Genomic DNA, 25,033 nt, shown 5'->3' with positions numbered 1-25,033 from the left:
AGGGAAATGTCTATTCTTTCAATCCCCTTAGTAATAAAAAATACTCAAAATGTAAGAATTCAAAGCTTATGGTAGTTTGATGGTCATATCTATGTCTCTCCAATATTACCATTTCAAAAAGGAAAGAAAAATATAAGCATTAAAATACATTGAATGTTTACAAGGGAGTAATTAGGTTTTTACATTTTTTTTTACTATGGACAATTAGGGTTTTTGCCAGGCCCACCATAGTAAAAGTAGCTACCCCAATCACCATCATTACCATTTTGAACATCATAACAATTGGATTTCTCAGTAAAAGTCCCAATCCCTTTAGGAGCTCTTAGATTATTAGATCCATCAACTACTTGAATATTTCTAAAGTAACTTGCTTTGCCAAATCCTTCTTCAGGGAATTTTCCACTACCCATTTGTGTAGAAGTATGATGTCCATTTGATTGTGAATTCACAACTTCACCTCCCCACTCAATCATGGAAGCACTGTCACCTAAATTTGAGAACAAGAAAGATGGCCAATACCCTAATACATAATCATTCCCAAATTGCATCCACCAATGTCCCTCTTTTGGATCCTACCCATAACAAAATAATCAAAATATTAGTATTATAATAATAATATATTAATCCTGCATAAATTAAGAGAATCTCTGTTTTCTTCATATTTGTCATGGGAGTCGATTGTTTTTTTTTTGGTTAGAAATCTAGTTCTAAATAATTTAACACTGATCAAGATTCCATGTATAAAATGAAAAGATGTCAGGTTTTTCTTGCATGCCTTCTGCCATTCTTACTGAGAGATGTGTAATTTGGGAGATTGGTACATACCTCAAAGGCTCAAAGTAACCATGATTATGTACAGATTTGTTGTAGGGGCCTCAATGTCCATATTCAATAACAAGAACCCCCTATTAAAACTTAGAGTAATTTTATAAGCAATGCTTAAAGGCAATGTCTTTTGCCTCCAAGACTTAGTCAAATCAAGTTGACTAAATTTTGTTATAAACAATGTTATCCACTTCTTCTCTGGCAAAGGTCGCCGGCCAACCGGCGATGATTTCTGACTGACGACCTTAACTTAAAAAGAAAACAAAAAAAAATTCTCTCTTATTCCGTCTTCTTCTGTTCAACTGGCAATGATTTCCGGCCAAAGGTCTGGTTTCCTCTCTCTCTCTCTCCCTCCCTCCCTCCCTCTCTCTCTCTCTCTCCCTCCCTTCTCTCTCAAGAAACCAGACGAGATCTAGTTTGTAACCAGACCTTCAAAGTCTGGTTCATCTGGTTTCCAAAATACACATTATTATAGGAAAGAAAAGTACCGGCCATCATCCCTAGAAGAATGTATTATTTTGTAGTCTCTATTGTATCTCCAAAACTAAATTATTATAGGGAAGAAAAGCACACAAGAAGTAATTTTTAATTTCTCCTCATACCCTAATCCCATCTCCCTATACCAGCTAGCTATTTGTAAATGGCTGATTCCTTCTCTTCATGTTTTTCTAATTCTTATCTTGGTTAGGGTAGTACTTTTGATATTTACCTTCCATACAAGTATACTGATATCATATTGAGAAGCATGATAGCCAGAGACAGGAAAGATGCTTGCACCCATTGCTATATCACTATTGATTTGTATGAAGCCTGAACATAGAAGATTGTAGCATCCAGTTGCTTGATAAGCATCACTCTGTTTCAAAAACAAGTACTTGTACTCCATTAAAAAAGATGCTTATAAAAGTAGTGGCTCTTTATAAGAAAGAGAGAATCTAAAAACAAGAACACATGGGAGAGACTTACAGTCCAGTAGGTAAAGAGTCTTGTGTTGTGATCTCCATATAGATCTGGACTAACCTGTTTTTTAAAATAGATAAAATCATCAAAAGATGAGAGAAAAAAAGATAAATCTTTTATGGTTTTATTCTTTAAATTTTCTTTATGGGGTTTTCAATAAGATTAACAAGAAAAAGACATCAAAAGATGAGTTTTTTAACAGATAAAAACCTTTTGTTTTTTCTTGGTTAACTTTTTTACATGGATTTTTTCAATAAATTCAAATCATATAAAGTTAAGTAAAAGAGAAATCATTTGTTTTTTTTCATTAATTATAATTCTTATATGCATTTTGAAACTTTTCAAAAAATTAGCAAAGATTTCAAGATGAGTGAAGAGAGGGAATAATTTTAACATGAAAATTAGGGGTTAAAATACCTGCCAACCAGCTTCAATGCTATTAAGATCTTCACCAAAAGAACCACCCAAGATCCAAATTTGAGATAAACTGAACTCATTTGATTGTTGAATTTTGGGTTTCCAAACATTAATAGTTGCTTTTGCTCCATAATATTTATCTCCTTCAACATAAGCAATTGCATGCTACTCATTCCAAAAGGGTAGATAGAGAGAGAAAATGCAATGAGAGAGAGACATCAATATTCAAAAGTAAGAAAAACCAAATTTGAGACAAGTATCGGGGAACAAGAAAAACCAGACAGACTCCACACAGAACATATATGTGGTTTGATGTGATTCACGCTTCAGTGAGTCAGAATCATCGAACGACAGATCACAACAAGTCACATATGATTTATGCCCAGTATTTGTCCGATTTTTCTTATTCTCTAGCATTACTCGGAGTAAGAAAAAAAAGAAAACAGAGGAATTTGTTTGAAACTTTCATTACCTGATGACCACCTTCATTAGTCAAGTCAGGTCCAGCAGATCTAGGTTTAGGAATGGTTTTATGTTCCTTCTTCCCATATTTTTTAACAGAGCTAGCTCTTAAAATATCATCCTTCTTTGTTCTTCTAATTGGTATGGTACCTTGTGGGCATCTACCATTTATATGCCATAGTTGAGTAATTGAGCTTGATTTTTGTTTTGATTTTGTAGAAACTTTGTTCTCATCATAAATACCTTCTGGATGATATGAGGGTCTTAGCTGAAAAACCCATTACAAACACCAAATCATCAAAATCAAGTAGAGAGAGAGAGAGAAAAAAAAAACAGTTCTTCTAAAGAGAGAGAGAGAGAAAAGAATTAAACCTGAATGGTGTGATTCTGAAGAAATGGGTGATCAAAAGCTGGTTGATGAGAAACATGAACACAATCTATTATATCTCCATCCGGACTCTTCAAAATGATCAAAATCAAAGAAATAAATAAGGAATCTCACACAATTTGTACTGCTAAAACACCAATTTAGTAAAAGATTTGGGGGAAGAAAAATTCCAGCAGAAACAAGAAGAAAACAAACAGAGAAAGAGGGTAACCTTAATGCTCTTAATAGCAGGTTTATTCAAACGATTCAAGTGTCTCTGAACATCAAGATTCTGTCTTGAAATTGCAGCACAACTCAAAGGAAACAAGAAAATAACAGATAAAATCACCACCATTATTATTACCCTTCTCTCTCTGCAACTAAACTGAGTAGTCATGGTGAAATATGATGGTAAACCTGCCACAAGATGAAACCCAAGTTTAGGAACTACCAAGATTTTATTTTGGGTTCTGGTTATTTTCTAGAGATGAAGAAATTTGTCCATAGCCATGGGTAAGTGATTTTTGAAAGTTTTAACTCACTCAGACACTCTTCTCTCTGCTTATCCTGCCTACCCTTTCTATCGGCTAACTTTCTCTATCTAGAATGAATGTTTATTGGCTCCAAACTTCCCACAAAACTTGAATATAAATGGATGGTAGTGGTATATGAGTGTATGTTTATGTAGCTTTCTCTCAGTATAGAATTCTAGTTCAGAGAGAGAGAGAGAGAGAGAGAGGGAGAGAGGGGGCCGGGAGGGGGGCCGTGAGGGGAGAAAGTGGGGGAAATTGTTTTGATTGATGTACAGAGGGACTAGTCACATACAGGGGAGAAGTGGCAATTGCTGTTTTTTTACCCACTGGGGCAAAAAGAAATCTCCCCACCACACCCTCTTTTTTCACTTATCATCTGCCAATTCTACTGTTAGCACATGACTATCTTCCTCCTATTTTTTTTGTTTTTTATTTTTCAATACTAATAATGAAGCGAAATGCTATTTGTTCCGAAATAGGCCGGGCACATCCAAAATGCTACTTGGCCGGCTCCTATTGGTGCAAGCGTATGGAGAAAACGTCCCAATCGATGGTGATTGGGAGCCAACCATATGATTGGCCCTCATGTTCGGCCCAAATAACATTTCTCTTATTGGAATATGTTCTTTTATTTTTGAGACATTGAAAAATATTCTCCTATCCACTAATGTGTGAGATATTGGTTTAAGACATTTTAAATGTTCATTGTTGTCGAAGAGATTGGTAAGAGACAACTTAAGTATCCCCCCGTGTTCTAACCATTGGCTTGGGAAACAAACGGCAAGATACTTAGAAACAATATAATTTGATACTTCGATGGAAATTTAAAGACATTACAATGCTATTTTTAAGTAAATTAAGAGAGAGATAATATATTTTCAAATGTCTACTACTGTCGGGGATAGTTTCTTAATTAGTCACAGATGAAGAGCTTAATTAGAATACATACACTTTTGACTTTAAAATACTGTCCAAAAGCAATTGTTATAACGAAAAGAACGGGCGCTCTTGTTAAATATCTCACATCATGACTTTTTTTTTCATTCATATCCTAATCATTATAAGAATATTGTTTATTAGAATCACTATAACAGTTGAAGCAATTACATTTCCCTTGTAATTTCTAAGCCATTAGGGTGTTGTTGTACTTTACAATTAAATAATTGTAATGAATGCATGTTATAATGACCTTTAAGCAACCCTAGCTTGATGATAATTTAGAAATTAGAAGTAACAATGTCTATATCTTTTTTGTTTTTCTTTTTTTATCAAAACTATATCTTTTTTTGGTTGAGATAAGTAATAATGTCTATACGATAAGAATAACATATTGTTTCTTTTTTTCCTTTTTTGTTGAACTAGCTTACATAGATTAAATAACAGCATTATTACAATACTTATTAACTAAAATACAAGGTACATTCTTCCACTATTTGCTCGCGTTTTTCTTCCTTGCCCATTTAGCTAATTTGTCTGCGCTGGAATTGAGTTCTCTTTTAATATACTTGAACTTCACCACTTCGAATTCTTTTCTGCTTTCTCGAATTCTTCGGATGTGGATTAAAGATTGCCAGTGTATCATGTGATGTTTATTGTCAAGATGTTTGATGAGATTGATATTGTCGCTTTCTACAATTATATTCTTGAGTTGATTAGCTTTCGCCCATTCGAGGCCGAGTAAGATTGTCATCGCCTCTCCTTCTTCACTGTTTCTGGCTCTAGTGGATTTTACTTTCGCTTCTATGAATTTCGATTCTGCATTGTGAACAATCAAGCTAATTCCCACATTAGATGTTATATTAGTAAAAGATGCATCAACATTCACCTTAATAAAATCTTGGGGCGGGGGTTGCCATTTCTCACTAGAAGTATGTTTGATTTTCTCCTGTTTCATATTGATTTTTGGGAAGTTTTCGATCATTCTGATTATTTTATTCAGGTCATTGATTTCATATTGAAAACAATGGTCACACCTCACTTTCCATAAAATCCATAAAATGGTCGAAAAGTGAATATTTTCTCTGGTATAGCAAAGATGAATATGATTTTCCCAAGAGAAGATCCAGTCAGATATGGACGTAATATTTTCAGATATAATATTGTAGTTAAACCAGATGTTTTTAGCCAAAAGCGCAGTGTAAAAGAGCATGTTCAATAGATTCTATACTAGTGCAGTTGGGACAAGTGGTATTATTGTCGATGTATTTTCCGATTCTTTCCCTAACAGGGAGAGCTTTGGTGCAGATTTTCCAGATGAACATTTTGATGCGCGGAACGGTCGGGAGAGACCAGATGAAATTCCAGTTATGGTTGTTAGGGTTGTAATTATAACATATTGTTTCTACCCAAAACATTATAAACTTATTCATTACTTATAGGGTGGAGTGGACTATGAAGCTGGTGAATATTTGAATATTCATAAATGAATTGTCGGCAAATAATTTTTAAGATGTTTTACAATGTTAGCAACATTTCAAGATATTAAGTTTGTAAATAAGATGTTTTGTAGACATTTTAAGATATTGATCTAGAGGTAGAATATATGGTTAATACTTCGCATATCGATAAACATTTTGAGACATTGAGTCTATTAACGAGTTAGGGGCCCATAGGTCCAAAATAAAAAATATATTAGGTTTAAGGTCTAAATTGATATAAAATAAGTAATATTTCCAAAACTAAATAAATATATAATAGGTAAAAAATCTATTTTTTTAATATTTATTTTTTTCTCATGTAAATACACAGATGTATCACTAACGTGTTAATTGTTTAATGAATGTGTAGATATGTGTAGGTAGGTGTAGGAATATGTTTGTTTTACACGCAACTCAAACTAAGTTGTGTGAAGTTAAACAGTAAAATGTATAGAGTTATTTACGTTTTGTCTAATGCAATAAGATAACAATGTCATGCAAATATAATTTGTTTTTTTTTTTGTTGAATAGCAAATATAATTTGTTTGGTGAATCCCAAAAAATGTTGTATGTGAAAATGATTTGATTGATGAATATCAAATTTTGCATCTCTTTTTGGACTTTTGGCCTATTTTGTGTTAGTATTGGACGTATGGTTTTATTAATGCCCTTATTTTGGACCTTTCACTATAAGTTTCTGCACAAAAATATGTGGCGAACATTTTTGAGATATTTATTATTATTATTATTATTATTATTATTATTATTATTATTATTATTTTATAGTTATTATTATTAAGAGTTATTTTGTGACAGGGCAAACATAAATAACAAGTGATGAGAATGAGATAACGGGTGATGAGTTTGGAGCATGAATTAACTGTTCCTTTTAGTTTGGGGCGTGAATTAATTTTGACTAACTTTATCGTACAAATATAATGACGTCTAACAAACCTTAACAGTAGTTAACTCTAGTAAAAAAAATGCATGATTCCCCAAACATCTTAATTTTTTTTAACTTTTATGCCTCAAATACTAATTTCTTAAATTTAGATACCCCTAGCAATAGTTTCGTAATTTTTTCATAAATATTCAAAATAAAAATGAAAACTTTATTTACATCAATAAATATGTTTAGATAAAATGGTGAATGAAGCCCTTTTCGAATCAAACGAGTGGAACACTTTCAAGTGAAAATCTCATAAATGGTTTCGCTTGAAGCTTTAAGACTCCCGAGAGAGATAATGAGAGATCGAGTGAAGAAAGAGAGAGAGATAGAGAGAATAGAAGAGAGAGAAAGAGAGAGAGAAAGAGAGAGAGCAACATGAGAGAGAAAGAGAGGGAGAGAGAAGATGAAGATTAGGGGGCTATGTTTGATCAAGTCAATTTTGAGCTAAAAAAGAATATGTCCCCCTAAGCCAATGTTTAGTGACAAAGTCTTTATGTTCCAGAGATTTTTCTTTATTCCCCAAAGCCGCTACCTTATTATTTTTCTTAATATCTCTAAATTTACCCAAAAAAGCAACAATATGTTTTTAAGTATCAAAAATCTTACGGTAAATATTTGTGCATTTAGTTGTGTCATCGATAGAGAGGTCAATTTGTTATGCAAGGGCATTATTCCTCTTTGGACCAATTATATAGGCATCTTTGTTGGGATCGGAGCCGATTTTGGCTCGACTTAATTCTTCAAACCCAGAAACAGAATGTTCCATTGCGTTCGTCTCGTCGAGCTCTTAAATTTAGAGCCAAAAATCACTCGAATCCAATTTCGGATGAATGAGAAATTCAAATTTAAAGTTTGGACGAAGATCGGTTAAACCAAGGACTAAAGCGGCAAATAGGACAAGTCATTTTGGGGCATTTCAGCGAAGTGTGCACGTCCAGATCTAGACGGATCACGCTCATTCCGCAGGAATGCTCCAGATCTGACGATCGCGTGTCTAAGGTTTCAGGACAACATGATGGGCCTAGAAGGTTACCCTAAATAGGTCTACACCCGCAAGTGCACGGATGTCAAGTTGTAATAAATTCCGGTAAGACCGGTTCGTTCCTCAGAGACTAAGTAAACTTATTCTAAAACTAGGAAGTAATAAGATTTTCAACTGTTTTGATTTTGGTTTTAAAATGAATAAAATATTAAAATAAAGTAACGGAAATGAAAATAAACAAATGATACAAGGAACTCAAATGGGGAGAGGTGAAATGGGAGAGAGACTAAGGTTTCTGAATTCACCACATAAAATCATTTTTAATAATAAATATTAAGTCAAATTAAATCACTTTCGTTTTATAACTCAGAATTTCGGATAATGAACTATCCTAATTTCGGGAGATGTTTTCGTTAAAACTCGATTAAAATTTTGAATATAGTTTCATCATTGACCCTACATTAGAGGATTTGATAATCGTAATACGAGATTAAAGTACATATAAAGAATAAAAGAGATACAGGGAGAAAACTAAACTTTCGCTGGAAATGATTTCCTGTCTGCAGCCAAACGCACCCTAAGGAGCAGTTTTCCTTCTGTTTTTACTGTTTTTACTAGTATAGAATTCTAGTTTATAGAGAGAGAGAGGGGGGGAGAGTAGGGGTGTCAACGGGTCGGTTCCGGTTCGGGTATTTAACTATCCAGAACCGGAACCTATAAATCGTAACGGTTTCGGTTCTTGACGGTTCCGGTACCGGTACCTCAATCAAAGGATCCAGAACCGGAACCTTTAAAATTCTCGGGTACCCATCGGGTATCGGGTACCCATTGGGTATTCACAAAAGTATATCAAATATTTGTTAAAGTAGAAGAATTTGCATGAATCTAGTGAAAAGAAATATCATAAACGACATAGATCTTTAAATGAGCAAATATCTCGGGTACAATAGTTGATGAGTATAAGAGATTAGAGATTAGGGGAATCAAGAAAGAAGAAATGAACCTTTATGTTATATTAACTCGCTCACTTTTGTGTTTTATAAATTAGTTTTCAACCAAGGAAAAGAGGATTTGAGAAATTTCATAACTTGGTGAGTTGGTAACTTGGTGAGAAAAACCCTGACGTACAAGAATACTATATAATCTAGGGTATTTTTTCGTATTATCTCGGGTACCCATTACCCGTCGGGTACCCGGCGGATATACCCGATAAGGACCCGCCTCCTAGTCGGGTCCTTTCGGGTATACCCATTTAAGACCCGATTTCCTTAATGGATCTAAAACCTATACCCAGTACCTACCCATTAAGACTCAGGGTCGGTTCGGTTCTCGGGTAAACGGGTACCCATTGCCACCCCTAGGGGAGAGAGAGGGGGGCCGTGAGGGTGGGAGAAAGTGGGGGAAATTGTTTTGATTGATGTAGAGGGACTAATCACATACAGGGGAGAAGTGGCAATTGCTGTTTTTGTACCCACTGGGGCAAAAAGAAATCTCCCCACCACACCCTCTTTTTTCACTTATCATCTGCCAATTCTACTGTTAGCACATGACTATCTTCCTCCTAGTTTTTTTGTTTTTTATTTTTTAATACTAATAATTATTAGAAGCTAAATGTTATTTGTCCCCAAAACAGAGGTCGGACACATCCAAAATGCTAAGTGGCCAGCTCCTATTAGTCCCAACATATGGAGAGAGAAAACGTCCCAATCAATGGGAGCCAGCCATATGATCGACCCTCGTGTTCGGCCCAAATAACATTTCTCTTATTGGAATATGTCTTTCATTATTTTTGGGACATTGAAATATATTCTCCTACCCACTAATGTATAAGAGATTGGTAAGAGATATCTCCCATGTTCTAACCATTGGCTTGGGAAACAAACGGCAAGATACTTACAAACACTATAATTTGATACTTCCATGGAAATTTAAAGACATTGCCATGCTGTTTTTATGTAAATTAAGAGAGAGATAATATATTTTCAAATGTCTATTAATGTCGGCGATAGTTTCTTAATTAGTCACAGATGGAGAGCTTAATTAGAATTGACATACACTTTTGACTTTAAAATACTGTCCAAAAGCAATTGTTATAAAGAAAAGAACGGTCGTTCTTGTTAAATATCTCCCATCATGAATTTTTTTTTTCATTCATATCCTAATCGTTATAAGAATATTGTTTATTAAAATTACTATAACCGTTGAAGCAATTACATTTCCCTTGTAATTTCTAAGCAAGTATGTTGTTGTTGTACTTTACAATTAAATAATTCTAGTGAATGCATGTTATAATGACCTTTAAGCAACCCTAGCTTGATGATAATTTGGAAATTAGAAGTAATAATGTCTATATCTTTTTTTGTTGAGATAAGTAATAATGTCTATATGATAAGAATAAGGGTTATTTCCCTAATGACCCCCAACTTTGTGACCAGCTTCTCGCTTGGCTCCCTACTTTACGAGAAATACTCATATGGCTCCCTTCCGTTATAACACCGTTACTCTCTCTCTTCCATTTCTTTTCTCTCTCCTCCAGTATGTTTTCTCTCTCTTTCCTCTACCCAAAAACATTATAAAGTTATTCTTTACTGATAGGGTGGAGTGGACTAGGAAGCTGGTGATTATTTGAATATTCATGAATGAATTGTCGGCAAATAATTTTTAAGATGTTTTACAATGTTGGCAACATTTCAAGATATTAAGCTTGTTAATAAAATGTTTTGTGGACATTTTAAGATATTGATCCAGAGGTAAAATATATGGTTGATACTTTGCAATCGATAAACATTTTGAGATATTGAGTCTATTAACGGGTTAGGGGGCATAGGTCCAAAATAAAAAATATATTAGGTTTAAGGTCTAAATTGATATAAAATAAGTAATATTTCCATAATTAAATAAATATATAATAGGTAAAAAAAAAAAAATTAATATTTATTTTTTGGCCAGTATTTTGGGGAAATAAGCCAAGTTTCCGGAGCAATAAGTTTTGGGGAAAACAATTTTTTTTGTTTCTTCCAAACACTACCCATTTCTTCTTCCACCATCTTCCTTCTCACCAACATCAACTCCGGCGACCATTATTTCCGGCGACAACAACTCCGGTCATCCATCTCCCTCTCTCTTCATCCATCTCTTTTCTCTATCTTCCCTCTATCTTCTTTCTCATTCTTCTCTTTCCTCTATCTTTTTTTTTTTTTTTTTTTTAAAGTTCCTTTCTCATTCTTCTCTTTCCTCTATCTTCCCTCTATCTTCTTTCTCATTCTTCTCATTCTTCTCTTTCCTCTAACTTAGAGAGAGAGATACAGAGAAGAGAGAGAGGAAAGAGAGAGAAGACAGAGAGGAGAGGAGAGAGAAGAGAGATAAAGAGTGGAGAGAGAGGAGAGAAAGAGTTTGGCGGTGGCCGGAGAGGGAGAGTTGGCCGGAGAAGAGAGATAAAGGTACGTTTGGATTGAATTTTTTTGGTTTTTCACCGTCTTCTCCGGAAACTTTTTAGCTTTTCCCAAAGCGATGGCCTATTTTTTCCTCATGTAAATACACAGATGTATCACTAATGTGTTAATTGTTTAGTGAATGTGTAGATATGTGTAGGTAGGTGTAGGAATATGTTTGTTTTACACGCAACTCAAACTAAGTTGCGTGAAGTTAAACAGTAAAATGTATAGAGTTATTTACGTTTTGTCTAATGCAATAAGATAACAATGTCATGCAAAAATAATTTGTTTGGTGAATCCCCAAAAATATTGTATGTGAAAATGATTTGGTTGATGAATATCATATTTTGCATTTCTTTTTGGACTTTTGGCCTATTTTGTGTTAGTATTGGACGTATGGTTTTATTAATGCTCTTATTTTGGACCTTTCACTATAAGTTTCTGCACAAAAATATGTAGCGAACATTTATTATAATTAAAATTTTATAATAATTATTATTAAGAGTTATTTTGTGACAGGGCAAACATAAATAACAAGTGATGAGAATGAGATAACGGGTGATGAGTTTAGAGCATGAATTAGCTGTGCATTTTAGTTTGGGGCGTGAATTAACTTTACTAACTTTATCGTACAAAAATAATGACGTCTAACAAACCTTAACGGTAGTTAACTCTAGTAAAAAAAAATGCATGATTCCCCAAACATCTTAATTTTTTTTAACTTTTATGCCTCAAATACTAATTTCTTAAATTTAGATACCCCTAGGTATAGTTTGGAAGTTTTTTCATAAATATTCAAAATAAAAATGAAAACTTTATTTACATCAATAAAAATATTTAGATAAAATTGTGAATGAAGCCCTCTTCGAGTCAAACGAGTGGACCATTTTCAAGTGAAAATCTCATAAATGGTATCGCTTGAAGCTTTAAGACTCTCTCGAGAGATAATGAGAGATCGAGTGAAAGAAAGAGAAAGAGATAGAGAGAATAGAAGAGAGAAAGAGAGAGAGAGAGAGCAACATAAGAGAGAGAGGGGGAGAGAGAAGATGAAGATTAGGTGGCTATGTTTGATCAAGTCAATTTTGGGCTAAAAAAGAATATGGCCCCCTAAGCCAATGTTTATTGACAAAGTCTTTATGTTCCGGAGATTTTTCTTTATTTCCCAAAGCCGCTACCTTATTATTTTTCTTAATATCTCCAAATTTACCCAAAAAAGCAACGATATGTTTTTATGTATCAAAAATCTTATGGTAAATATTTGTGCATTTAGTTGTGTCATCGATAGAGAGGTCAATTTGTTAAGCAAGGGCATTATTCCTCTTTGGACGAAGTACATAGGCATCTTTTGTTGGGATCGGAGCCAATTTTGGCTCGACCTAAGTCTTCAAACTCAAAAATGGAATGTTCCATTGCATTCGTCTCGTCGAGCTCTTAAATTTAGAGCCAAATATCACTCGAATCCGATTCCGGATGAATGAGAATTTCAAATTTAAAGTTTGGACTAAGATCGATTAAACCAAGGACTCAAGCGGCATATAAGACAAGTCATTTTGGGGCATTTGAGCGAAGCGTGCACGTCCAGATCTGGACGGCTCGCGTTCATTCCGCAGTAATGCTCTAGATTTGACGATCGCGTGTCTAAGGCTTCAGGACAACATTGGGACGCAACCAGAATCGTCGGTTCCGCGAGATACAACTGCGCACGTCTCCTCCGCATCGGTATATGAGTGGGGTTGCGTTAGTGTCAATCTAACCGCTAAACGCTCCAAATTGCCACCGACTCTAATATTCACTTATTTCAAGTTGAGTCCGCCATTTGAAAGGGATATATCTATTAACCCAAAACAACACATATACCTATTCGATTACTATATAAACAAACCAAATTCATTCCATTCATCATCCAATTCATTCTCTTCTCTTCTAAAATTAGTATTCTGATGTGTCTGGAATATAATTCCGATTTTAAAATAATCTAATATATCTAAAATTCTTAAAAAAGAAGTCTCCAAGTGTGAATTCCGTCTATTCTCTTCTTCACTTCTCTTCTGAAATCAGTATTCTAGTGTGTCTCGAATATAATTCTGATTTTAGAACTATTCTGGTGTGTCTGGAATTCCGAAGAGAGAATTATCCGAGTGAAGTTATAATATTCAAGTGTCTAGAAGATCTATTCGCGTCATTCTAATAGTTCATATTATTTACGAAGGTTCACCTGCTTTGAGAATATAGAAGTACCATATTAAATTCTGAAAGGATAGTAATGTATTACGAAGGAATACACCCTAATCGCTGGTATTGTTATTGAGAGAGAGAGAAGGAGGGAGAGAGAGAGAGAGAGAGAGAGAGGGAGAGAAAAAGAGACAGACAGATGCTCTCGGTATAGGGCGGGCCGGGAGGGGGGATAAAGTGGGGGGAATTATTTTGATTGATGTACATGTTAGGATATATATGCTATCTATAAATGAGGATCGAGATCCAGTTTAAATTTCGAATTTTAAATATAAATTGTACTCAAAGATTATATCCCACAAATCATGTAACAGATTTTCTTTTGCAACTATATAAATACAAACTCTAAATCTCTAATAGAGACAGAGAGAATTAATTCATTTACATGGTATTAGAGCTCATACCTCTTCTTCGATCTCTAATGGCTTACACAACTTCTTTCCGTCCTCTGTTAACCCCAACCCAACTTCCCACTATCCATCCTTGACTAACCTAGTTCTTCTAGTTTCAATCAAGCTTGACAACACCAATTTTTTAACATGGAAGACGCAGGTAATATCTATTATGAAATCACAAGACCTCTTTAGCCATGTTGAATCCACCACCACCCCTCCTCTGATTCATGATCTTGAAACCAACATTGGAATTCCAAACCCAAGTTATCTCCAATGGACTCGAATAGACCAAACTATCATTAGTTGGTTGAATACAACTCTATCTCTTTTAATCCTTTCCCAAACCCCAGATTTTCAAACCTCTAAAGAACTCTTCACCTATCTCCAAGACACGTTTTCTGCACAAAACACTGCTAGAAAATCACAACTGATCTTACATCTTCAAACTATTCAAAAGAATCAACTAACCATGGCAGAATACATTGGAAAAATCAAAGAAATCTCAGACGTTATTTCTACTTCTCATGCTCATGTTTCTGATATAGAATTATTTCTTCACACCTTAAGAGGATTGGGACAAGATTATTCTGCATTTGTGACAGCCATTGAAACTAGAGAAAATCTCCCATCTTTTACTCAACTTCAACCTTTACTATATACTCAAGAAATGAAAGTGATTCAACTGAATCAATCTTCTTCTTCCACAACCCTCATTGCCCAAAACCCACAACCAAGTCACCCAAAACCTCCAAAACTTTAAAAACCAATATACCAAATTATGATTTTTTTTAAGGGTATTTGGTTGCCGATGTTATCCTCTTTTAACCCCGTATAGGCAAAATAAGTTGGAGTATAAGTCTCAACCATGTGTCTTTATTGGGTACAATGATAACCATAAGGGATATCGATGTTTTGATCCGAAAATCAATCGAGTTTACATATCGAGGGATGTCATATTTGATGAGCATTTATTTCCATATTCTTTAACACCAGTTCAAAATGTGTCAAATAAAATAAAAATCAATGAAGCACCTAGTTGGGTTTTCTTATAAATCCCTGAACCCATTCCCTCCCAACCCACAAATTCAAATTCATTTCCACATGATTCTCTTCCACCAAACTTCATTCCACTAGAGAACCCATCTTCCTCATCACTCCATAATAGTGAAGCATAACTACTCAATTGAAATGAAGTCCCTCACTCTCCTTCAACAGATCACGAGGTTGCTTTCCCGGATGAGATTAATTCTTCTCTTGAAATGGTTGTGACTGATCCGTCTTCTTCAATGTCGATTCAGCCGAATCATTCAATGGTCACTCTATCAAATCTAGGTATTCTAAAGCCAAAGGTAATACCCTCATTATTAGCTTCTAAATACAATATTTCATATGCTCTTTTATCTACAGTACCTTGCTTACCAAGGAACCAAGCTGTTTCAGTGAAGCGATTAAAGATCAGAACTGGTGTGTAGCAATGGCGGATGAATTTAATGCCTTATTACGCAATAAAACATGGTTGTTGGTATTGAGACATACAAGTATGAATATTGTCGGGTGTAAATGGTTATATCGCGTCAAAACCAAGAGTGATGGAAGTGTTGATCGATTTAAGGCCCGTCTTGTAGCAAAGGGATATGCACAACAATATGGTTTTGATTATGACGAGACATTTTCTCCGGTAGTAAAACCATTCACAATAAGATTAATTTGAGTGTGGCTATTACTAAAGGTTGGCAGATCAAACAACTTGACGTAAAAAATGTTTTCCTTCACGGCTATTTAGATACCGAGGTCTATATGGAACAACCAATCGGTTTCATTAATAAAGCCTATCCTGATTATGTTTGTCGTTTGCACATAAGGCTATTTATGGACTCAAGCAAGCGCCTCGTGCATGGTTCACGAGGTTTACTTCTTATCTTCAGGAATCGGGATTCATTGGTTCCAAATCAGATACCTCATTATTTACCTACCGCACTTCATCGTCCATTATCATATTATTGCTTTATGTAGATGATATTCTTATCACAGGTTCTGATTCAATGCTTTTAAACACAATCATAGAGAACTTAAATTCACAATTCTTTAAGAGTAATCTGGGAGACTCATAATTTGCTGGGTATGAAACTCAAAAGAAATCGGTCTAGCCTTCATGTAACTCAGACAAGGTATACTGTTGATTTGTTGAATAAAGTTGATTTGCTATTGTCGAAGCTTGTTACAACTCCTTCTCCATGTGGTAAGAAGCTTTCAAAGATTGATGGAACTCCTTTTACTGATGTAACTTTGTATCGTCCACTTGTCGGAGGCCTTCAATATTTATCATTAACGAGACCTGATATCACTTATTTAATAAATCAAGTCTGTCAGTTCATGCAGTCTCAGACTGATGTTCATTTTGGGGTTGTTAAGAGAATTTTACGTTATTTGAAAGGAACTCTTGGCAGGGGCTTATTTTATTCTAATGCTGCTACTTCATCAATCGAAAATTTAGATATAAGTTTAACTGCATACTCAGTCGACGATTGGGCGGGTGATCTAGATACTCGGAGACCGGTGTCTGGTAGTTGTATTTACCTTTGGAAGCATCTAATTTGTTGGACATCGAAAAAGCAACCGATAGTATCTCGGAGTAGTACGGAAGCGGAGTATCGGGCAATGACTTATGCAACAACTGATATTGCTTGGATTCAATTTCTTCTACGAGATATAGGAATTTCAATGAAAGAGCCGCCAACTTTACATTGTGATAATGTAAGTGCGACTGATGGCGTACATTCTAGTCTTGCATTCTCGTACTAAACATGTGAATCTAGACTACCATTCCGTAAGGGAACGAGTCAACCGCCGTTCATTACGCGTCTTATGTTCCTACTCGGGACCTTGTTGCCGATATTCTTACGAAGGACCTAATCAAATCTCGACATCGAAACTCATGGATCCAACGGTTCAGCTTGAGGGGGGATGTTAGGATATATCTGGTATCTATAAATGAGGATCTAGATTCAGTTTAAATTTCGAATTTTAAATGTAAATTGTAGTCAAAGATTTTGTTTTGCAACTATATAAATACAAACTCTTAATCTCTAATAGAGACAGAGAGAATTAATTCATTTACACTACAGAGGGACTAATCACATACAAGGGAGGAGTAGCAATTGCTGTTTTTGTTCCCACTGGGGCAAAAAGAAATCTCCCCACCACACCCTCTTTTTTCACTTATCATCTTCCTCCTTTCTTTTGGTTTTTTATTTTTTAATATTAATAATTAAGCCAAATGCTATTTGTCCGAAAATAGGGCCGGGCACATCCAAAATGCTACTTGGCCGGCGGCTCCTATTGGTCCAAGCACATGGAGAGAAAACGTCTCAATCAAGGGGAGCCAACCATATGATCGGCCCTCATGTTAGGCCCAAAAAACATTTCTCTTATTGGACTGTGTCTTTCTTTTTATTTTTGGGACATTGAAAAATATTCCCATGTCCAATAATGTGTAAGATATTGGTTTAAGACATTTTAAATGTTCACTATTGTCAAAGAGATTGGTAAGAGAGATCTTAGATATCTCCTAGTGTTATAACCATTGGCTTGGGAAACAAAGGGCAAGATACTTAGAAACAACATAGTTTGATACTTGATGGAAATTTAAAGACATTGCAATGCTATTTTTATGTAAATTAAGAGAGAGATAATATATTTTCAAATGTCCAGTAATGGGGGAGATAGTTTCTTAATTAGTCACAGATGGGGAGGTTAATTAGAATCCACCTACACTTTTGACTTTAAAGTGTTGTCCAAAAGCAATTGTTATGACGAAAAGAACGTTCGTTCTTGTTAATTATCTCCCATCATGAATATTTTTTCATTCATAACTTAATCATTATAAGAATATTATTTCGAATCACTATAACAGTTGAAGCAATTACATTTCCCTTGTAATTTTAAAGCAGTAGGTTGTTGTTGTACTTTACAATAAAATAATACTAATGAATGTATGTTATAATGACCTTTAAGCAACCCTAGCTTGAGGATAATTTGGAAATTACAAGTAATAATGTCTATATGATAAGAATAACATATTGTTTCTACCCAAAAACATTATAAACTTATTCTTTACTTATAGGGTGGAGTGGACTGCTAAGCTCATGAATAATCACACTTCAAGATATAAGGTAAAGATTGATATGTAATTCAAATTGGGAATTGATATTTTTTTGTTGATCAAGGAGGCATATAGCTTTCGTTGTTGATCACAACCCTCCTTCCTATCATAGTTCCTTCTCATCTAATGTCTCATATACTAATAGAAGTTTGACATACCAATGTCTCACATATTGGTGGACATTAGCAGGAATCACCTCAGACATTGATAGACATTTTAAAAAATATTTTCTCTTTGAGTTTATACAAAAAAAATTATTGCAATATCTTCAAATGTCCATAAAACTATAATGTCCTAAATAAAACACAATATTTCAACAAAAAAACACATATTCACGTATGCGAGTGGTGGTGATGGGCTAATTTTTTCCTTAATGAAAAGGCAAGAAAGTTTGGTAGGAATGTGCATTCGATCATTACCGTTTAGATTTTACTTCAGTTATTTCTGGACTGAGTCCCTGAGTGATGGTAATAGGAAAAAGAATATCCAAGAGAAGAAGGACATCAAGAGAAAGAAAAAAGAGGAAACCAAATAATCATATATTTAAATATTTGTGGGCTTCAACTCAAAACCAATCGGCGTGGAGAGGGTCTAGACATTATATTTTTGATTAGTAAATCATCTTTTTTTCATGGGAGACTATTCTCACACGTCTCCTCACGCGTCACGTTTTTTCAACTTTCTTTTCAGGTGAAGAGGAGCACTTCGCTTTTAAACCTATAACGCGTACGCTTAGCTTTGATACCATGTTAAGTTTCATCAAACTCAAAACAAAATGACAATGAGTGGAAAGACCTACACATTATATTCTTAGTTACTAGATCAGCCTCTTCTATGTTGGAACTATTTTCACACTTGGTTGCTCACTCCCTTCTCTTTCTTTTGTATCTTCTTTTTTCTCCTTGTAATCCCATAATCTTCAATGAAATTTATTTAGTGCAAAAAAATGATATGGAGCCACAGATCCATAAGACAAAGAAAGAAATTTGTGATTATTTGGGCCAAAATTGATGATCTATTTTTCTTGTTTTCTTTTGCTTCATATACAACTTCCACAATTGAATGATTAGACTTCACCCACAAATAAGAAGTTTAAAGTAATGAAAAAGCAGAATAAATGGACCATTTAGTACTTTTTTTCTCCTCTTCTCCATTTCCCTTCAATGGAAGAGTTTGTGCATGTTGAATTTACTAGTTGATTTTCTCACATACACAAGAGTAGCAAACCAACAAAGAAAAAGAACCACGAATGGTAGTTGAGGGAAGAGTTGTGTATTGTATTTAAATTACCTTTTTAATCTGTATATCCTAGCTTGTTAGCTTCACTTTTCCTCTTAGGCTTGAAAGCAAAATCACATGAGATGGATTTTAGCTTTGAAAATTTGAAAGCAATGTTCTAAGTACTTTTTTCAGCTCCTACTTATTTTACCCCATTTCCTATATCCTGTATTTCTTCAAGGATATTATTACTTCTTCCTCCTCAATTTCCTTAAAATCAACCTTTATCCTTTTCAACCTTCTATCATTATTATAGATTTTTTCTTTCAAAAGAGACTTTTCCTTTTCCATATCTTTATTCATGAACAACTTTTTGGTCATTGCTTTAATCATGACATACCATCCAAATGCATGATTAGTGGTTATAGTAATGTTAGTTAAAAACACACTATTGTTCATCTACTTTTCGATTCTTTGCATTACCTTTATGCATATGTTATATTTTCTTGGTAGATAAACTCATGGGAAGGTGATATTAGTCTAAAGGAGTTATGGATACAAACTCTGTCATAATTGAATAAAAATAGAAATTATTAGAAGCATTCTCTAAATGATCTATTGCTTTTTTGTCTTCGATATTCAATTTAACGTATGTATATGTCATCTTACAAAACAGTATATGCTAAATTATGTGGCAATTGTTGTTACACTTGAAGATAAGTGTTGTGAATCACTCATTTTGAAGACCAAGCATGTGATGAAAGTGTTTATCAAAATTGTAAAGTTTGATGGGAAGCTTAAAAGGGTTAGGTAAGGGTGTTTTTTAGTTCTTTGTTTTCTAGTTAAATCAACATTAATTTTGTTTATTTTTTTGACATCCATACAAAATCAGTTGCTTCTAGCAAGTTGTAGTCATAATTATTTGAATTATGGAGGTTGAGTGTCCACTAAAGTCCAAACCAATGTGGGGATTGCATGGGGTCTGTCTTAATATAATATGTATGAGAAAAGTAAAGCAAATTAATGGGTTAAGGTTAGGGTTAGGGGTCAAATTTAATAAAAGAAGAGGTCCTATGGAAGTTGAAACCAGGGTGGAAGTAATATTTAGGTGGGTTATATTCAAAGACTTGATGGGGACATAAAGTACCTTTATAAGATAAGAAAGTTGATTGTTTAAGTGGGAATCTTTGAAAGCCCCTCCATTTCACAATGATATATATATAAACACTGAAGGAAGGAAATATTAATAATCCCCATAAAGATGAGATGAATGTTTGGTGAATCTGGATCATTTACATTGAGATATGAAAAGATTTGCCTACTACTCTATGTTCTTGAGTTTGATGAGTATGTTAAATGTTGGGTTTGTTCCCAATCTAAATAAGATTTGTTCCTAGTTTAGTTGTTTAATAAGAGTTTTTGTGTGGTTTTATCTTTGTAATAGAGTTTTACTTTATAACAAAGTTTCATCTCAACTGCATGCATGTATTTACAGTTACAAAATAAGTTTGAATGTGAAAATAAAACTAGTTATGACATCCGATTTTATTAGACAAGAAATTCGGTCGAAGGCTCAAATCTCCTCGTTTCTTTAGTTTAAAAGACTTCCTAAATTTTTGTTCGGTTAGAACCCAAATACTTTTAAACATGTTCTTGAAGTCCAATGCAAACTATTGAAAACTCAATAAAATTCATATATTTATTTCCCTTATTTTAATTACTATTCTATCCTAGACCAAGCTAGTGTACCCCATTGCAAACCATTGCGAACACAACGCTAGAAACTCAATGCATATTTACATATTTCCGGAAAGTTGATTGTTATAGCCCCCAATGCCATGCAACCCAACGCAAACCATTGAAATCCACTACAAACCATTTCAAACTCAAACAAACCATTCAATCAACATATGTGTTAAAACTGATTGTTGTACCCTCCCATTTACTGCAACCCCACTGCAAACTATTGCAAACATAGCACATCATTACAAACCAAATGCAAACAAAATGGAAATCATTGCAAACCATAGCATGCAAACTCAATGCTATCCACATATTTTTGTAAGATTGTACCTCCCAGTCCAATGCAACTCCACTGCATTCCAATGCAACCCATTACAAATCCACTACAAACTAGTGCAAACGATTACAAACTCAAATGTTTCCATTAATTCCCTCTGTATATGTATATATCTTAAGAAGTCCCTACACAGGGACGGAATCAGGATCAATGATCAAGAAGGGCCAATGTAGACTAATCGATAACCTTGGCTAAAATGTTAGAGAAAATAGATTGTATATCTTTTCCAAACCCACTTAGAGAAGTCTTGAAACACAAAAAACAAGAAAATATGCTATCATGGTCGAACACGGGTCACTTGAGTTATAACAACAAAGTACTACCATGAAGCTGCTAACAGTTGATGTTATGTATTTAGTATTATATGTATTAATAGGTTATTTTTGTGAATCATGGTTATTGTAGATTATAGTGGAGGTCAATACAGCTAGGTCGAGGGGGGCGATGGCCCCCTTCGGCCTAGCTGTAGTTCCGTCCCTGTCCCTATATATATAGCTCAAATGTAAAACTCAAAAACAATTCAAATTAAGTCGTGCTTATTTATATTATATGATTATTTTGAGATTTTCATTCCTTAGTGACAAAATAGAACTCCTCTCTTCTTTTTTTATGTTTCCAATGCAAATCCCTAAAGTCGTGGTTATTTATATTATATGATTATTTTTGTAAAAAAAAAAAATTTGTTGTTTTGGAGATAAATAAGGCCTTGGTATAAACATTATAAATGATGAGTTAAATAGTTAGAGATATATCAAGAGGACGCTCAAGAAATAAAGTCTCTTCTTGATATATCTATATCTAACATCTACCCCATCATCTTAGAGATGCAAGTTGAGTTTTTCATTAGAGACAATTTTCAAAAAAAAATTAAAAAATTCTATGTCCCACTTGGAGTTTCTAAAATTGAGTGTTGCATTGGAAATGCTATTATAGGCTCCTAACGATCGATTGGTTGTTGTATCACTCCAAACTTTGTCGAACGAAATGTTTAATGAATTGGCATATCTAGTGAGACTTGTTAACCTTTGGACGATCAGTGGAACCTGATGATCCAAAAAATGGTTATCAGTTGACTGCAGGCAATAAGCCAAGAAAATACCGGAAGTCTAATGGGTCACCTCATAGCAAGTCAATAGGGAGGTTTAATCCTAAAGAGTCAGCCACTCAAGCCCATAACTAGGGGATCGGTACGGTTGTCTTATGCGCCTTAATCCTTACCTTAGCTCAAATACAACCAGGTCTACCTTGGGATTTAAGAAAATACTAAGGGGTCCGCGTAAGTGGGGCTGATACCTCAATCCGAAAACATGGGGCGTAGAACCGTGCCTAATGCTTACCGACTTAATCTCGAATCATATCAAAGATCCTAGTCGGCGATCGAGGATCCTAAGTATTTATTAAACTTTAGACTTCAAAAGTCCCTAAAGGAGAAAACTTCTCCTAAAGAATCTACAAACTCGGAAATACAATCTATCAAGCATCCTTGAACAAGGTAACTTCAAAATATCAAATATACAGGATAATCCCAAAGAAGAATCCTAACATCTTCCGACTACGAAATAGTAATTTCAATCTAACACGGTGGATCTCAACCGCCTCATCATCACCGTCTCTCTCTATAGTAGGTCAAAACAACCTATAAAAGATAATCCAATAGCCTCGAACAGGACATAATCAAAACGAGCCAACTATTTCTCTCAATCAAACGAGTAAGTCTACAACGTCGCAGTCTCATCATTCTTAGCCGGCGATAACTCTCTCCTCTCTTTCTTTCTATTTCTCTCTCTCGTCTTTGTCTCTCCTATTTCTGATGTAGACATGGCGGGAATAAGGAAGATAATAAACTTGAATAAAGAACGATAAGAATAACGATAAAATAATAAACATTGATTGATAAAACTCTGAAGGATGATCTTTAATGACAAACTTAACGTCCCTTTTATAGGAACTTAGACTTTATTAGATAGACTCAAACTAGGATTCCTAAATATCGGAATACTTAAATATAGAAACTTCCTAAGCATAGACTCAATAGGAATATAACCAAATTTAGACACTTACTACTAACCCTAATGGACTCGGCCGATTGGCCTTCTAGAAGATTCGGTCGTGAGGCCCATTGATGAGGGCGTCTGACCTGGCATTATCTGGATCAGCCTCCCCTTCTCTCAAAAGGTTCGTCTAGAACTATTTGTAAAGGTAGTTCAATTCTTCAGAGTCTTCTTCAATTGGTAGCAACTTCACAAGCTTTTTACTCCAAAAAAATTCGTAAGTATTCGCACGTCCACGGTACGTAGCATTAACATCGGATTGTCGAGGACGCCCTAGAATAAGATGACATAAGTCCATGTTCGTCACGTCACATGTAACCTCGTCTATTTAACGAAACCAATAAAAAGAGAGACTTTACACATCTGATCGACACGTGTAGTAGTACCACACTGTATCCATGCAGTTCGGTAAGGGATCGACTTCGGTGTTGTTTGAATTCCTAAGTGAGACAAGTTTGGCAGAAATAAGGTTTCTACACAACCGTTGTCAAGAACAAGAGTACACACCTCACTCAGTATAGTTCCCTGTGTAACGAACAAATTCTTTCGTTGTGAGTGTTGTTTCAGATAAGGAGTGAATAGAATTTTTCTTATGACCAACATAACTCAATCACCATTATCAGGATTGGTGAGTACTTATTCGACATGCTCGTCATCGGAGTCGGTGTTTGTCTGTTTCTTCATAATGTTGACTTTGCCTCTAGATGGACAAGCATTAGAATAATGACATGTTTCATAACAACGATAACACTTAACCAGAGGAGGTTTCTTAGTATGGATTATCTGTCGTTGATTTGGAGTTGTCCTCGGTCGGTTTAGTGTGTTCAGCATCTTCCGTTGTTGTCCGAACCGGTTGATTACGTATTGCATGTCCACGGTACAGAATTCGTGAATCTGTTTCAAAAAACCGAGCCACACTTATACATTCAGAAACCGAAGAGTACGACCGTAGATTAACTAGGTCTTTAATATCGTTACGAAGACCATCTTTGAATTTTTTCCACTTTTATAGACTCCGTATCAGGTAAGTTAAGCCTTGCACTGAGGCGATGAAATCTAGAAGCATATTCTTCTACAGACCTTCTACCTTGTCGGCAACAAATGTATTCAACACATAGTTGAATCTCATAATCCGGAGGAAGGAAACGTGCTAACATGAGAGGTTTGAGTTCTAACTAAGAAGAAAGAGGAGGTATCTTCATGAGATGACGACGTTCAGATTCTTGTTTCCACCAAGTAAGAGCGTTTTTAGTCAAATAACTGGTGACACATCTTACCTGTTCTTGGTCGTGTACTTGCATGACGTCGAAGAAAATCTCAAATCGAGAGATATAATCCAAGAACTCCTCAATATTGATGGACCCGGCATAAGCGGGTACATCCATGCGGATACGATACGAGGGACTTGAAGACGAAGAGGAACCCGAGGTGTTGTACTCGGTTTCGATTGGGTGTGGGGGGCCCTAGTTCGGTTGTTGGTGGAGGAGCTACGGTGAAGAGGTGAGTGTGGGTTGGAGACGAGCATGGGTGATGGGTGAGGGTTCGGTTG

General features: G+C 35.0%; 1 protein-coding gene across 1 annotated transcript; it reads right to left on the bottom strand.

Annotated features, from left to right (window-relative positions):
• Positions 1–111: 111 nt before the first annotated feature.
• Positions 112–3,978, bottom strand: LOC147566782 (protein neprosin-like). Its single transcript, XM_086653332.1, has 7 exons — positions 3,264–3,978; positions 3,037–3,123; positions 2,675–2,932; positions 2,203–2,367; positions 1,792–1,845; positions 1,535–1,681; positions 112–572 (listed from the first exon to the last, which is right to left on the bottom strand). Exons 1-7 carry the CDS (start codon positions 3,426–3,428, stop codon positions 195–197), a joined length of 1,254 nt encoding a protein of 417 aa, XP_086509458.1. The 5' UTR covers positions 3,429–3,978; the 3' UTR covers positions 112–194.
• Between the last annotated feature and the right edge of the window lie 21,055 nt (positions 3,979–25,033).

The sequence above is a fragment of the Eschscholzia californica genome, unplaced genomic scaffold (genome assembly GCF_041429995.1).
Source record: "Eschscholzia californica isolate CP2 unplaced genomic scaffold, dmEscCali1.0.p SCAF_1, whole genome shotgun sequence".
Lineage (NCBI taxonomy): Eukaryota > Viridiplantae > Streptophyta > Magnoliopsida > Ranunculales > Papaveraceae > Eschscholzia > Eschscholzia californica.
This window is presented reverse-complemented; position numbering and strand designations above follow the sequence as displayed.

Coding starts and splice junctions, on each gene's coding strand:
- LOC147566782 (XM_086653332.1), bottom strand. CDS start 3,428: ATGACTACTCAGTTTAGTTGCAGAGAGAGAAGGGTAATAATAATGGTG. Junction 3,124..3,263: donor CTGCTATTAAGAGCATTAAG/GTTACCCTCTTT, acceptor ATCATTTTGAAG/AGTCCGGATGGAGATATAAT. Junction 2,933..3,036: donor TTCAGAATCACACCATTCAG/GTTTAATTCTTT, acceptor TGGGTTTTTCAG/CTAAGACCCTCATATCATCC.